This window comes from Pecten maximus, chromosome 11, assembly GCF_902652985.1.
Source record: "Pecten maximus chromosome 11, xPecMax1.1, whole genome shotgun sequence".
In the NCBI taxonomy this organism is placed as follows: Eukaryota; Metazoa; Mollusca; class Bivalvia; order Pectinida; family Pectinidae; genus Pecten; species Pecten maximus.
The window spans coordinates 9,255,704-9,272,740 of NC_047025.1; the positions used below are offsets into that span (position 1 = coordinate 9,255,704).

The 17,037-nt window shown below is 35.1% G+C and overlaps 1 protein-coding gene across 1 annotated transcript in view; it reads left to right on the top strand.

The window, feature by feature from the left end:
• The first annotated feature begins 11,178 nt into the window (after positions 1 to 11,178).
• Positions 11,179 to 17,037, top strand: part of LOC117337929 (sodium-dependent neutral amino acid transporter B(0)AT3-like) — a 69,535-nt gene continuing 63,676 nt past the window's right edge. The window contains exon 1 of the mRNA XM_033899077.1: positions 11,179 to 11,603. Coding sequence (XP_033754968.1) covers positions 11,243 to 11,603 — 361 coding nt within the window. The 5' untranslated portion in view covers positions 11,179 to 11,242. The remainder of the gene's footprint in view (positions 11,604 to 17,037) is intronic.

The window sequence follows — 17,037 nt, forward strand, 5'->3', positions numbered from 1 at the left end:
CTTTGTTCAATTTGCAGTTCATTTATCAATACATCATTTCATTGTTTAGACATGAACTAGAATATTGAGTTTTGAACGAACATCTTCATCGTCGTCGTCGTTGTCGTCGCCAACATCGTAACCGCAATCAGAAGTTAGTACGAATATTCATACCCGGCCTTTAGCTTATACCTTTGCCGGGTATGAATTTGCCCCCATGTGCAACGCCGGAGTGAATCACTAAATCACTCCGGCACTATTTATCATACTTTATTGCTCTAAAATGCATTAATATAATAATATCTGTACTTCTAAAAACATCCATCAGTATGGTACATGTTTGACAGTGCAGTTTGTCCCAAACTACACTAAGATGTCATATCTTATCAGTTTTAAAGATTTATGGAAATGCATACCAGATATCCGTCATGTAAAAGTAAACTTGATTTATTTTACAATAATTGCGAAACAAGTTATATTAACTTATATTAATCACGCTTGTTGGCCAGGTTGGAAGCGCGTGATTCCCGTCATGTCCTGAAACGTAAATATATAAGGATTAAACTGTCTTTTTTTGGTGTCTATAGTCGATATAGATGCCAGAGCTTTGCAAACAAACGTCATATTGTGCGCTAGAACAATATGACATGTTTGTTTGCAAAGCTCTGGCATCCATATCGACCATAGACACCAAAAAAAGACAGTTTAATCCTTATATTTACATTCTCAACATATTCGTTTTGTTATATTTGAAAATTAGCATAAAAAATGCCAATATTCAGCGATTTCGTCAATGGAGTTCGACAAATAGAACAGCCTATTTTTTCAAAATTCATTTGTCACGTGCAGATTGGCAAACAAAAAAGTGCATTGAAATATCACGAAAAAAACACAGTCTGTTCAATGTTTTTTTTATTATTTGTGTAATAATATTGTATAAAATGTCTTTTTGATACTTTTTTTTATTAACATCAAAAACAATTTATGTTAGTTACAAGTAGTTCCAGTGGGTGAATATATTCGTGCGCGGCATGGATTGATGTCACGTTTTGGGTGTCAATTATGGTCACATAGACTGCAAATCTTTTTACTTAGTTTATATCGTGGCTTTGCCACCAAAATGTAAATATAAATGTATAGATAACGTCACGTGAAGGTCATTTATCAATGTATTGAACACTGTTAGCCTGATTTGATTATTTCTTATTACGGAAACAAACGTTTCAGAGAGAGAGATCGTCAATGATTGGGATCAAAAACCTTATAACAACAATCAGAATTACCAGATAAATTGTCCAGAATCAAAATTCCTGTCAAGCTGCCTTTCTCTGATTAAGATAATTGTGGAAACGGTATTTAAAGAGTCATCCGACCTATCTATTGTTGAGATCTTCTTAACGACAGACAACGGGAGTTCATCGCAGTGGTCTACACCGAAATTAGTCTCGTTAAGGCTGAACAACAATGGATACGGACATAACAAAGAAACCGTAATTATAACTACAAATCCATAAAATAAGGGGGGAAACGAACGAAAAATATAGATTCGAAATTCAATCCTACATCTTCGTTGTTGGTCTGAAACAGAACATGTATGTAACTGAACAGTGAAAACAAGCGGCTTTGAATTTGTCCGCTATTACAAGTGTTATTGTTCTTTTGGAAGCAGCCATTAACGCCAAACCGCTGTGACTAAACAGCGGTGATCATTCCTCAAGATTTTATCGTTAAACTAGGCTAATAAAACGAACACAAATCTAGTCACCATCGCAGTAATACTTGATTGATGTCATCTCGTTATTTCGTTCATTAAACACAGATACGGATGGAAAAGGCGATCGTCAAAATCCTCGTTAATTCATCGAGGAATTCAAGTATCGCCTCCCCCGCCCGTATCTGTATTAAATGAGCGAAATCCATATGCTCGAAATAAAGCTCGGACGAAAACTAAGACGCGTGTATTGCCATTTTCGGGCAAAACACACGAAATGAAACAAATGAAAAAATAAAAAATAAGATTACCGTACTCAGACCACATGGATAAACGTCTGACAGAAAGTAGCATTACGTTTGTGACTTATCAATGTACGAAATACAGAATGTAACAACCACTCACAATGTACTTGACACCGACGTATTCCAATGTGTCCTTATATCAGGTCATTCCACGTGTCCGTCAAGGTTTGACGGACGTTATATGACAGGCGTTGTCCATCCGTCTGCCTCGTCCAGCCGGCCGTCTTACGACCTTTTTATTTTTCCGAAAGTGATTTTTTGAGCAAAAATATCATATTTGGTTGAATCTTTAGTAGAAGTGATTTTTTCGATTTTTTTCTCTGTTTGTTTTGCAATGTATCAATATTTATACATGTCTATGATATAAGTAAGGTTCTTCAAGGCGAGACATGTACGTGTAATCACGTGTAATTCTCGATTAACTATATGTATTTTTTGTCAAACAATAAAGTCGAGTTTACACGTGGAACTGACTCATTTCAATTGTGGTTGATTGGTTTTCATGGTACAATGAGCGAGCGTCCTTGTAAATTCATATAACAATCTGTAATGTATATAAAATTACAAATTGTATAATTTGTGATATGGGAGGTAACTCTTACCAGCTTGTCATGAATTGACCAGCCAGATTTTAAAATTGTTTGATTTGGCGGAATTAGCTTTGTTTTCTTAATTATTTCCACTGCCACCTAACGGAGACACTTAATAATCGCTGTTAACTAGCAAAAATTTACAACTCTGGTCACTCATGTATTTCCCTTGGTTTCATTTACATTTAAGGGTTAACTGTAATATTTTTTTTACGTTATTGAGCAATAACACAAAAAACTGGGGTGTACTCTGAATAAACCGCGAAGCGGTTTATGAAAAGAGTACACCCCAGTTTTTTGTGTTATTGCTCAATAACGTAAAAAAATAATACAGTTAACCCTTATAATTTAATTAACAACGATAAGAAACATTTTCATTAAGTTTAACATGTTTATTTCGCTCCAGATATTTAAAAACACATCGAATACAAAATCCCGTGAACAACGATTACTCCGCTGACGTCACAGTCAACCAATTTTTATGTTATGAGGTGATAACATAATTTTTTGAGCCAATGAAAATGCTTGTTACAAGCAAAATTAAATTATTAAAATATATTCAATTATCTGTACGAACTGGTCATTTAAAGCAGACGTTTCTCAAATACAAATTCGACAAGGCGACTCGGTGCTTGGCGACGCCATTCCTGTTTACCTTACGAGGATTTGGCACGAACTTCAAACATACTGTCCATAAACAATAAATTATGGACCGTGCACGTGGACTGAAAATTCGTTCCTGTGTTTCACTGACTGACAATCCGTACGTAAGACACAATTTTATTGGACGCCCTTAAAACACCAAGGTACGATAATCCAAAATCTTAGAAAACGATTGTCAATCCACCAAGAGTGAATACGTGAATACGACATAAACCCTTGGATAGCGAAGATAGTGCGTCGAGTAACATCAATTTCACCGATTACTTTCTCGAATACCGACGCGTTGACGTGTTCCTGGCAGAGCACCGATACGACGTCATTTGCCAAATAATAAAACGCTGACGTGTTGTGTGTCCAAATTAATGTAATGTCTAGGTTAAGGTGAAATAAGGTGACACGACTCACGAGATGTAATTATACCCCATTGGTAGCAGACCACAGTAGGATAGCCTAGGTCTTTTTTTTTTTTTTTACTTTTTAGCAAATAACTCCTGTATTGTGATTTGCAGAAAAAAATAATTAAGGGAAAATATACAAGTTATTTGTCTAACATACACACATTATTTGTCTTACATACACACGTTATTCGTCTTACATACACACGTTATTTGTCCTACAAACACACGTTATTTGTCTAACATACACACGTTATTTGTCTAACACACGTTATTTGTCTTACATACATATACACGTTATTTGTCTTACATACACACGTTATTTGTCTAACATACACACTCTATTTGTCTAACATACACACGTTATTTGTCTTACATACACACGTTATTTGCCCTACATACACACGTTATTTGTCTAACATACACACGTTATTTGTCTTACATACACATGTTATTTGTCTAACATACACACGTTATTTGTCTAACATACACACGTTATTTGTCTTACATACACACGTTATTAGTCTACATACACACGTTATTTGTCTTACATACACACGTTATTTGTCTTACATACACACGTTATTTGTCTAACATACACACGTTATTTGTCTTACATACACACGTTATTTGTCTTACGTACACACGTTATTTGTCTTACATACACACGTTATTTGTCTTACATACACACGTTATTTGTCTTACGTACACACGTTATTTGTCTTACATACACACGTTATTTGTCTAACATACACACGTTATTTGTCTTACATACACACGTTATTTGTCTTACATACACACGTTATTTGTCTTACATACACACGTTATTTGTCTTACATACACACGTTATTTGTCTTACATACACACGTTATTTGTCTTACATACACACGTTATTTGTCTTACATACACACGTTATTTGTCTTACATACACACGTTATTTGTTTTACATACACACGTTATTTGTCTAAGATACACACGTTATTAGTCTACATACACACGTTATTAGTCTACATACACACGTTATTAGTCTACATACACACGTTATTAGTCTACATACACACGTTATTTGTCTTACATACACACGTTATTTGTCTAACAACCACACGTTACTTGTCTAACATACACACTTTATTTGTCTAACATACACACGTTATTTGTCTTACATACACACGTTATTTGTCTTACATACACACGTTATTTGTCTTACATACACACGTTATTTGTCTTACATACACACGTTATTTGTCTAACATACACACGTTATTTGTCTAACATACACACGTTACTTGTCTAACATACACACGTTATTTGTCTATAATACACACGTTATTTGTCTTACATACACACGTTATTTGTCTTACATACACACGTTATTTGTCTTACATACACACGTTATTTGTCTTACATACACACGTTATTTGTCTTACATACACACGTTATTTGTCTTACATACATACACAAGTTATTTGTCTTACATACACAAGTTATTTGTCTTACATACACACGTTATTTGTCTTACGTACACACGTTATTTGTCTTACATACACACGTTATTTGTCTAACATACACACGTTATTTGTCTTACATACACACGTTATTTGTCTTACATACACACGTTATTTGTCTTACATACACACGTTATTTGTCTTACATACACACGTTATTTGTCTTACATACACACGTTATTTGTCTTACATACACACGTTATTTGTCTTACATACACACGTTATTGTTTACATACACACGTTATTTGTCTTACATACACACGTTATTAGTCTACATACACACGTTATTAGTATACATACACACGTTATTAGTCTACATACACACGTTATTAGTCTACATACACACGTTATTTGTCTTACATACACACGTTATTTGTCTAACAACCACACGTTACTTGTCTAACATACACACTTTATTTGTCTAACATACACACGTTATTTGTCTTACATACACACGTTATCTGTCTTACATACACACGTTATTTGTCTTACATACACACGTTATTTGTCTTACATACACACGTTATTTGTCTAACATACACACGTTATTTGTCTAACATACACACGTTACTTGTCTAACATACACACGTTACTTGTCTAACATACACACGTTATTTGTCTAACATACACACGTTATTTGTCTTACATACACACGTTATTTGTCTTACATACACACGTTATTTGTCTTACATACACACGTTATTTGTCTTACATACACACGTTATTTGTCTTACATACACACGTTATTTGTCTTACATACATACACAAGTTATTTGTCTTACATACACAAGTTATTTGTCTTACATACACACGTTATTTGTCTTACGTACACACGTTATTTGTCTTACATACACACGTTATTTGTCTAACATACACACGTTATTTGTCTTACATACACACGTTATTTGTCTTACATACACACGTTATTTGTCTTACATACACACGTTATTTGTCTTACATACACACGTTATTTGTCTTACATACACACGTTATTTGTCTTACATACACACGTTATTTGTCTTACATACACACGTTATTTGTCTTACATACACACGTTATTTGTTTTACATACACACGTTATTTGTCTTACATACACACGTTATTAGTCTACATACACACGTTATTAGTCTACATACACACGTTATTAGTCTACATACACACGTTATTAGTCTACATACACACGTTATTTGTCTTACATACACACGTTATTTGTCTAACAACCACACGTTACTTGTCTAACATACACACTTTATTTGTCTAACATACACACGTTATTTGTCTTACATACACACGTTATCTGTCTTACATACACACGTTATTTGTCTTACATACACACGTTATTTGTCTTACATACACACGTTATTTGTCTAACATACACACGTTATTTGTCTAACATACACACGTTATTTGTCTAACATACACACGTTACTTGTCTAACATACACACGTTATTTGTCTAACATACACACGTTATTTGTCTTACATACATACGTTATTTGTCTTACATACACACGTTATTTGTCTTACATACACACGTTATTTGTCTTACATACACACGTTATTTGTCTTACATACATACACACGTTATTTGTCTTACATACATACACACGTTATTTGTCTTACATACATACACACGTTATTTGTCTAACACCCGTTATTTGTCTAACATACACATGTTATTTGTCTTACATACAGACGTTATTTGTCTAACATACACACGTTATTTGTCTTACATACATACACACGTTATTTGTCTAACACCCGTTATTTGTCTAACATACACATGTTATTTGTCTAACATACACACGTTATTTGTCTTACATACAGTTATTTGTCTAACATACACACGTTATTTGTCTAACACCCGTTATTTGTCTTACATACACACGTTATTTGTCTTACATACACATGTTATTTTTCTAACATACACACTTTATTTGTCTTACATACACACGTTATTTGTCTTACATACACACTTTATTTGTCTTACATACACACGTTATTTGTCTAACATACACATGTTATTTGTCTAACATACACACGTTATTTGTCTAACATACACACGTTATTTGTCTTAAATACACACGATACTTGTCTAACATACACACGTTATTTGTCTAACATAAACACGATACTTGTCTAACATACACACGTTATTTGTCTTACATACACACTTTATTTGTCTTACATACACACGTTATTTGTCTAACATACACATGTTATTTATCTTACATACACACGTTATTTGTCTAACATACACATGTTATTTATCTTACATACACACGTTATTTGTCCTACATACACACGTTATTTGTCTTACATACACACTTTATTTGTCTAACATACACACGTTATTTGTCTAACATACACACGTTATTTGTCTTACATACACACGTTATTTGTCTTACATACACACTTTATTTGTCTAACATACACACGTTATTTGTCTTACATACACACTTTATTTGTCTTACATACACACTTTATTTGTCTTACATACACTCGTTATTTGTCTAACATACACACGTTACTTGTCTAACATACACACGTTATTTGTCTAACATACACACGTTATTTGTCTTACATACACACGTTATTTGTCTAACATACACACGTTATTTGTCTGACATACACACGTTATTTGACTAATATACACACGTTGTTTTGGTCTAACGTAATACGTTATGTGGATACAATGTTATTTTCCAAATATAGATACATTGACTTTTTCTAGCATTTTATTTTGTTTGCCTTTTGCTGATTTCACGGAAACAGTTAACAGAATAACGTCCTTTTGTACATTCTAAACGAATATTTATTTTCGGTAGAGCTAATTGAATCTCTCCTTATTTAATACAACAGTTTATTGTATACAAACCTATATAGCGTGATGACGTCACTGTGACGTTTTTAGAGAACATGTATGCATTGATGAGGAAAAAATCAATTTCCCGTAAATCATTTATTTTACCTATCACAAAAGCGCGCCATATTAATAGAAAGTACAGTGTGGAAACTGCAATAGGAATACGTGGGTTGAGTATTTATACAGAAGTTTGAACGGCCCGGGATATGTTGTTTATGACGTAATGTCACGCCACATTTCAAGCGCGAGTTCCCCGGTGTGCACGTGTATTCTAAGAACAACATTTTATGGCAGACTTTGTTTCTCCGATATTGATTGCACTTCAAGCAAATCATCTCCTGTGATGTCCAGAGGGTCCCTCTGTAACAATTAAGAGTGTTCTTTGTTGAACAATATATTGAGCGGAGAATGTCATACAATATAGAGGCCCTTTACTAAGAGTAATGTAGTACGAAATTACTTATAAAGCATTTAGCCGGAATTCAAGTCGGTCCTTAAAGAACGTCTCCTTCAGGATATGACTACTTTTTAACCTTTAAAATGCATTTATATTTTTTGCATGATATGCGATGGGATTTATTGATTGTTTAATGTAGCTTGTCAATTGTTGCATTGATTTTTGTGAAAATGCTTTATTGTGTTTTTATGAAAATGTTTACATTTATTTGAATAGGGATGTTTACATGAATTTGAATGGGATTTTTTTTTTTTACAAAATTTACACACTGTTTAATTGAAATGATTTAGTTCATTTGGCGTTAAAAATGAATGCAAAACTCCCCACCGCAAAATGAATAATTATATCAACAAAAACAGGCAATATATTAGGAGGAAAATTAGACGAGTACCCATCCTAATCTTGGTAAACGCAAACGTAATAAAAATAGTATTAAGTCAATACTTATTGTACAAATAGTTATTATCATTAGTAAAAGTGTTTTTATTATTAATTAATTCATTAATTTTGCAAATAGGACGTTCCCAACACAATCTTTACGTAGACTGTTAAAGATACTGAGGTGTACAGAAGTTAAGTCTTTCACATAGACACAATTCAAACAAAACAATAAATACTTCACGGGGTAAAAGGCTCCAGCCATTCAGAAACCCAAATATGGTCCACGGTCGAAAATAGACGCACACCTACCAGACGCTGTGCAATATCTGGCGCGAAAACGGAACCCAGTATCCGGAATGTGGCGTTTCGTTAGAGGACTAATCGATCATGTAATTGGATTATGTATCGACCAGTTGGATAATGACATTTACAGTTATAAGGTACTGTATATCATGTCCTCTACCATGACCGGAAGGTGGCGGCACAGATCTACGTTTTTTTCCGCGTGTGTACGTGGACAGGCGTCTTATACACAATTCATCAAAGGCTATATGTTAAAGAATTTTTAAGGATAACTGCAATTTTGGAAATTATTTAGATATTTTACCTGATAAAGATAGAGTAATTTTTTGTACATTTCGTACTACTAGTCATAAATTTATTGTTGAAACTGGCAGATGGCACCAGATTGAGTATAAGGAAAGAAAATGTCCACATTGTAATGGTCAACAAATTGGTGATGAATTTCATTATTTACTTAAATGTACAGCGTTATCTGCTCACAGAATTTTATATATACATGTAGACAAATACTATTGGTTAAGACCAAATATTATAAAATTTAACAAACTTATGAATATAACTAATGTTAAAAAACTAATGAAAATGTGTATTTTTATCAGATGATTAATAACATGATTTGTCCTCCTTGATAATTAAGAATGAAAATATTTTGTTGTGAAACAGTGCCATGTATCAAATACGAACACTACTTGAATTGTATATATTATATTGTAAATATGTTTTTCTCTATACATCATGTCAATATGTGAAAAGAGAATAAAATGAATTTGAATATACATTGTACCTTACAAACGACGCCGTATATTTAAATACTAAAATATTCATTGAGAATTAAGATGTACACACGCCGTATTTTAATTGGACCATTAATCCACGTCGATGCCTTAACTACCTGGTATAATCTAATGGAGTTTCAACTAGTCGTACATGTAAAACATATATTTATATTGGGTCCGCCTGAAGACGCTTATGGAGGCAGCAAGGCGGTAAATCTTGGTTTTTGTATTATTTTTCTTACAATTATCCTTCGCAAGGACTTAACTTCACTTATTTAAATATTTGTATATACCTGTATAGTTTTAACTAACAAAAAAAAACATTCATCAAATGAGGTATTGTATGCTAACGAGGTTAACATTAATTAATTCATTTTACATCTGATGACGTTTACGTTTTTAAAAAACAAAAACCAAAACTGAGTTGTTGTTTTTTCAATTTGCTTTGACCGAAAACAAAAGTTTACGCATGACTGGGAAAAGTGGAGTTTTTTTTTAGATCAATGGAAACTATCGACCCTCATTTTATCAGGTGTGATAATGTGTATAATTCTTTACAGATATGAATCAAAGCGTGAAACATTAATGATGTTTACGATACGTTTTTAGTAATATAAACAACAACAACAACAACAACAACAACAACAACAACAACAACAAAACGAAAACGAAAACGCAAAAACAAAAACTAAATACGAAAAAAACAGATTCACACACCCACATATTCTCTCGCACCCTCTCACACACAAAACAAAGCACTAAGCCCATCATGTAGTCGATTTGTTTTCTTGATTTCACGCTAAAAGTCATAAGGGATACTATTATCGGCAACCCATCATCAAACAATTGCCGTATACCGTTAAATTCTATACTCGTCTTTGGCGTTATAAAACATTAAATGAATATAATAAACGTTCCCCACGTTAGGTTGAATTACATTATAAAATATCGAACCACTACAAAGTAAGCTTTCGTCCACCACACAACCGTCTAGTAGTTGCAGCTAACTCGTGCGTATACTCAAAGTCATACGGACAAAACATATCCATTGATTCATTTTTGCCCATTTTTCCCAAATACGTCACTGTGTAATATCAACGTCCAGATCTTGTCTGCAATACACACTATACGTTCATTATCATCATCAATTACGTTAAAATCTAGAAGTGATAGCGCCCTCTGTCGGTGAGCGGGAGAATCGGCCAAAGAGTGGCACTACAGATCGATAACCGACCAATCCGATACTACCGTGGATTCTTAACGTTTTCATTCCCACGGAAACTCTAGCTGCTTACTGCCTTTCACCGGGAACATGGCGAGTGATACGAGAGCAAATCGTGAAAAGATTGAGCTAGATAATTTGTTGGCCCCGCCCGGAGGGGTCGCGGGGGATGAGAACGGAACAACCCAGGAGGGTGAGGTCCGTGATGGAAGGGAATCGCTGGCATTGCCCAGCCCCGCTACCTCTTATGGAAGTACAATGAGTATTGGACCAGGAGCCTCCACCGCCAACCTGTTGAGGATAGATCTTGACAAGAAAATTTCCCGCCACACGGGGGAGGAGCGGGAAACGTGGGACAGTCGGGCGGAATTTATTTTGTCACTAATTGGTTATGCAGTTGGACTCGGAAATGTTTGGAGGTTTCCCTACCTGACGCAGAAAAACGGCGGAGGTAAGTTTTGTCACCTTTGGTAATTCATACAACCCCTTGACAAACCATAGTATGTACTGATATCCGCTTTAACAGTGATGAAACAGCATTAATTTAATATTGTATATCCCTCTCTATGTATCTTATTTTCAAAGGATTGTATAAAGGACATACAGGATATTAGAACATTTCTATACAAATTGAGTGTTTGGCACAGTAAAGCCAAAAGTGAATTAGACTGCATCACACAGCTGTGACGTCCTTCTGGGACTCGTCAGTGACGTTAAAGGTGTAAAAAGATCTTACCTAGAAGGCGAAATAGGAAACTCAGTAAAGGTAGAAAGGACAAACTCTAGAAGGGGAGGAACACTAGCCCCACCTTACATAGCAAAATACAATGCTATTGCATTGCCCAAAGAGACATGACCGTATATGATTTCAAAAACTTCCAAAGCGAGTTCAGCTTGAAAATCCCAAACGCGGCGGAACGTTCTACAATTTATAGGTAATAGGAAATGAACATTGCTGTAAGACGTTTAGTTTCCATGGTTACATTGGATACTTAACTGATTTTAATTATTGCTATATTAAGACACAGCTAAATGTTAAACATACGGAAAGTCTATAGCTTAACTGAATTGATTAGTAGCACTGCTTGCATTGTTTAGTGTAATTAGAATGTTCGCGATGACGGTCTGTCGGAACCCGTGGATGGACCTACCCCGGGTAAGGATTGCGTGTCTTACCACATTGATCGATATTAATCCAAATGCGTCATCTCTTCGCTAGCAATCCCACTGGCGTCAAAGGGTAATACAACTGAAAAAAGATGTCTCAAATGGTGCTACTATGAATGATTGCTCTTCTTTGCATGTGGAAAAAAAACATGTAAGAAAAAACAAGGCGGTTACATTTAAATGTAAATTTAGACTTTCAGGATATTTCTCGTTCAAATCTTAAAGCAGAACTATTATACGCTTTTATGTTAAAGCTGTATGGTATCATATCATAAAAGTTATTACATTATCAAATTGTATCTGATAACCAACGACCAAACACCCAAACTAGAAGTTAACACCCACTCACTCACTCATCCACCCCAATATACATCCACACTCACCCCCCACCCCCCACCCCCCCCCCCCCCCCCCCCACACACACACACACACACACTACACACACACCCACACACACCCACTCACCCACTCATCCATCCCATATACATCCACACTCACACCCTGTTTTCAATCGAAGTGTGAACCAAATCCAAACGTATGTAAACAATAACACGTGGACAGCGAATGACAGTTGTGATGATTTCACACAAAATAAAGTTCCGATTAGCTTTTCAAAAAGAACACCAAACACTCAGTAAACTCTGATAATTAATACACTTATTTTAATTTCTTTTGTGAATAATATTGATATTTAACATTCGAACGTTCCGGGTCAGGTCAAAGTGACGTCACCCTATCGAGAACAAGAGCACGTTCAAAGAGCACGTTTAGCTTGTCTTTTCCCTAGGGTGAGATAAGAAAATCTAAACATCTCACCCCGGTAAAACTGCGGATATCCCTGTCCAGGGTAAGAGAAAAGTCTGCCGTAGACTAGGTGACATCAAAGTGAAACACCAAAACCATTATTCCTTCATGACCACAACGCAACGGCCAGATATTACAGCGCTTTGCAATACAATGTATGAAGCTCCAACGTTAGATAAACATCCACTTCATATGCTTCACGACAAAAGTTATCCCTAGTGTAATGTGTGCGAGCGCGAGCGCGTGAAGTTTAAATATATTCTCTGTTTATCCAATACTTCCAGCTCTGTGAAGCCCTCTGTTTTTGCACCTGTTTACCTGTATTCGTAGTACACCATTATACCTGTTTACCTGTAGTACACCATTATACCCGTAGTACACCATTATACCTGTAGTACACCATTATACCTGTAGTACACCATTATACCTGTAGTACACCATTATACCCGTAGTACACCATTATACCCGTAGTACACCATTATACCCGTAGTACACCATTATACCTGTAGTACACCATTATACCTGTAGTACACCATTATACCTGTAGTACACCATTATACCTGTTTACCTGTAGTACACCATTATACCTGTTTACCTGTAATACACCATTATACCTGTAGTACACCATTATACCTGTAGTACACCATTATACCTGTTTACCTGTAGTACACCATTATACCTGTTTATCTGTAGTACCCCATTATACCTGTAGTACCCCATTATACCTGCTTACATGTAGTACACCATTATACCTGTTTACCTGTAGTACACCATTATACCTGTAGTACACCATTATACCTGTAGTACACCATTATACCTGTTTACCTGTAATACACCATTATACCTGTTTACCTGTAGTACACCATTAAACCTGTAGTACAACATTATACCTGTTTACCTGTAATACACCATTATACCTGTTTACCTGTAGTACATCATTATACCTGTAGTACACCATTATACCTGTAGTACACCATTATACCTGTTTACCTGTAGTACACCATTATACCTGTAGTACACCATTATACCTGTTTACCTGTAGTACACCATTATACCTGTAGTACACCATTATACCTGTTTACCTGTAGTACACCATTTTACCTGTAGTACACCATTATACCTGTTTACCTGTAGTACACCATTATACCTGTAGTACACCATTATACCTGTTTACATGTAGTACACCTATATACCTTTAGTACACCATTATACATGTTCACCTGTTTTACACCATTATACCTGTTTACCTGTAGTACACCATTATACCTGTTGTACACCATTATACCTGTTTACCTATAATACACCATTATACCTGTTCACCTGTAGTACACCATTAAACCTGTAGTACACCATTATACCTGTAGTACACCATTATACCTGTTTACCTGTAGTACACCATTATACCTGTAGTACACCATTATACCTGTTTACCTGTAGTACACCATTATACCTGTTTACCTGTAATACACCATTATACCGGTTTACATGTAGTACACCATTATACCTGTTTACCTGTAGTATATCATTATACCTGTTTACCTGTAGTACACCATTATACCTGTAGTACACCATTATACCTGTTTACCTGTAGTACACCATTATACCTGTTTACCTGTAGTACACCATTATACCTGTTTACCTGTAATACACCATTATACCTGTTTACCTGTAGTACACCATTATACCTGTAGTACACCATTATACCTGTTTACCTGTAGTACATCATTATACCTGTAGTACACCATTATACCTGTTTACCTGTAATACACCATTATACTTGTTTACCTGTAGTACATCATTATACCTGTAGTACACCATTATACCTGTTTACCTGTAGTACACCATTATACCTGTAGTACACCATTATACATGTTTACCTGTAATACACCATTATACCCGTAGTACACCATTATACCTGTTTACCTGTAATACACCATTAAACCTGTAGTACAACATTATACCTGTTGTACACCATTATACCCGTAGTACACCATTATACATGTAGTACACCATTATACATGTTTACCTGTAGTACACCATTATACCTGTTTACCTGTAGTACACCATTATACCTGTTTACCTGTAGTACACCATTATACATGTAGTACACCATTATACCTGTTTACCTGTAATACACCATTATACCTGTAGTACACCATTATACATGTTTACCTGTAGTACACCATTATACATGTAGTACACCATTATACCTGTTTACCTGTAATACACCATTATACCTGTAGTACATCATTATACCTATTTACCTGTAATACACCATTATACCTGTAGTACACCATTATACCTGTTTACCTGTAGTACATCATTGTACCTGTTTACCTGTAGTGCACCATTATACCTGTAGTACACCATTATACCTGTTTACCTGTAATACACCATTATACCTGTAGAACACCATTATACCTATTTACCTGTAATACACCATTAAACCTGTAGTACACCATTATACCTGTTTACCTGTAGTACATCATTACACCTGTATTACACCATTATACCTGTTTACCTGTAGTACACCATTATACCTGTTTACCTGTAGTACACCATTATACCTGTTTACCTGTAATACACCATTATACCTGTTTACGTGTAGTACATCATTATACCTGTAGTACACCATTATACCTGTTTACCTGTAGTACATCATTATACCTGTAGTACACCATTATACCTGTTTACCTGTAGTACATCATTAAACCTGTTTACCTGTAGTACACCATTATACCTGTAGTACACCATTATACCTGTTGTACACCATTATACCTGTTTACCTGTAGTACACCATTATACCCGTAGTACACCATTATACCTGTTTACCTATAGTACACCATTATACCTGTTGTACACCATTATACCTGTAGTACACCATTTTACCTGTAGTACACCATTATACCTGTAGTACACCATTATACCTGTAGTACACCATTTTACCTGTTTACCTGTAGTACACCATTATACCTGTTTACCTGTAATACACCATTATACCTGTTTACGTGTAGTACATCATTATACCTGTAGTACACCATTATACCTGTTTACCTGTAGTACATCATTATACCTGTAGTACACCATTATACCTGTTTACCTGTAGTACATCATTAAACCTGTTTACCTGTAGTACACCATTATACCTGTTTATCTGTAGTACACCATTATACCTGTAGTACACCATTATACCTGTAGTACACCATTATACCTGTTTACCTGTAGTACACCATTATACCCGTAGTACACCATTATACCTGTTTACCTATAGTACACCATTATACCTGTTGTACACCATTATACCTGTAGTACAACATTTTACCTGTAGTACACAATTATACCTGTAGTACACCATTATACCTGTTTACCTGTAGTACACCATTATACCTGTTTACCTGTAGTACACCATTATACCTGTTTACCTGTAGTACACCATTATACCTGTTTACCTGTAGTACACCATTATACCTGTAGTACACCATTATACCTAACAGTGCTCACCAGCCGGGTGTCAGATCATTGTTAGAATTACTTCAGTCCAAAAAACACAATTCCAAAGAGAATTTCCCAAAAACGAAGATACTGCTGCTACAATCGTTCTTCCATCATGTAGCTTGCCAAAAATTACAAGATAAAAATCACTAATATTGTCGAAAACAGCACTTGTTGATGGAGCTCCAAAAACACTGAACCACCCAGGTCTGTGTGACCTTGACCTTTCAACCTTTAAAAAAACATGCAAACATTCGTATTTTAAAAGGGTCTCCACACAAATAAATAGTTTGCATTATACCTGTTTACCTGTAGTATATCATTATACCTGTTTACCTGTAATACACCATTATACCTGTTTACCTGTAGTCACCATTATACCTGTAGTACACCATTATACCTGTAGTATACCATTATACCTG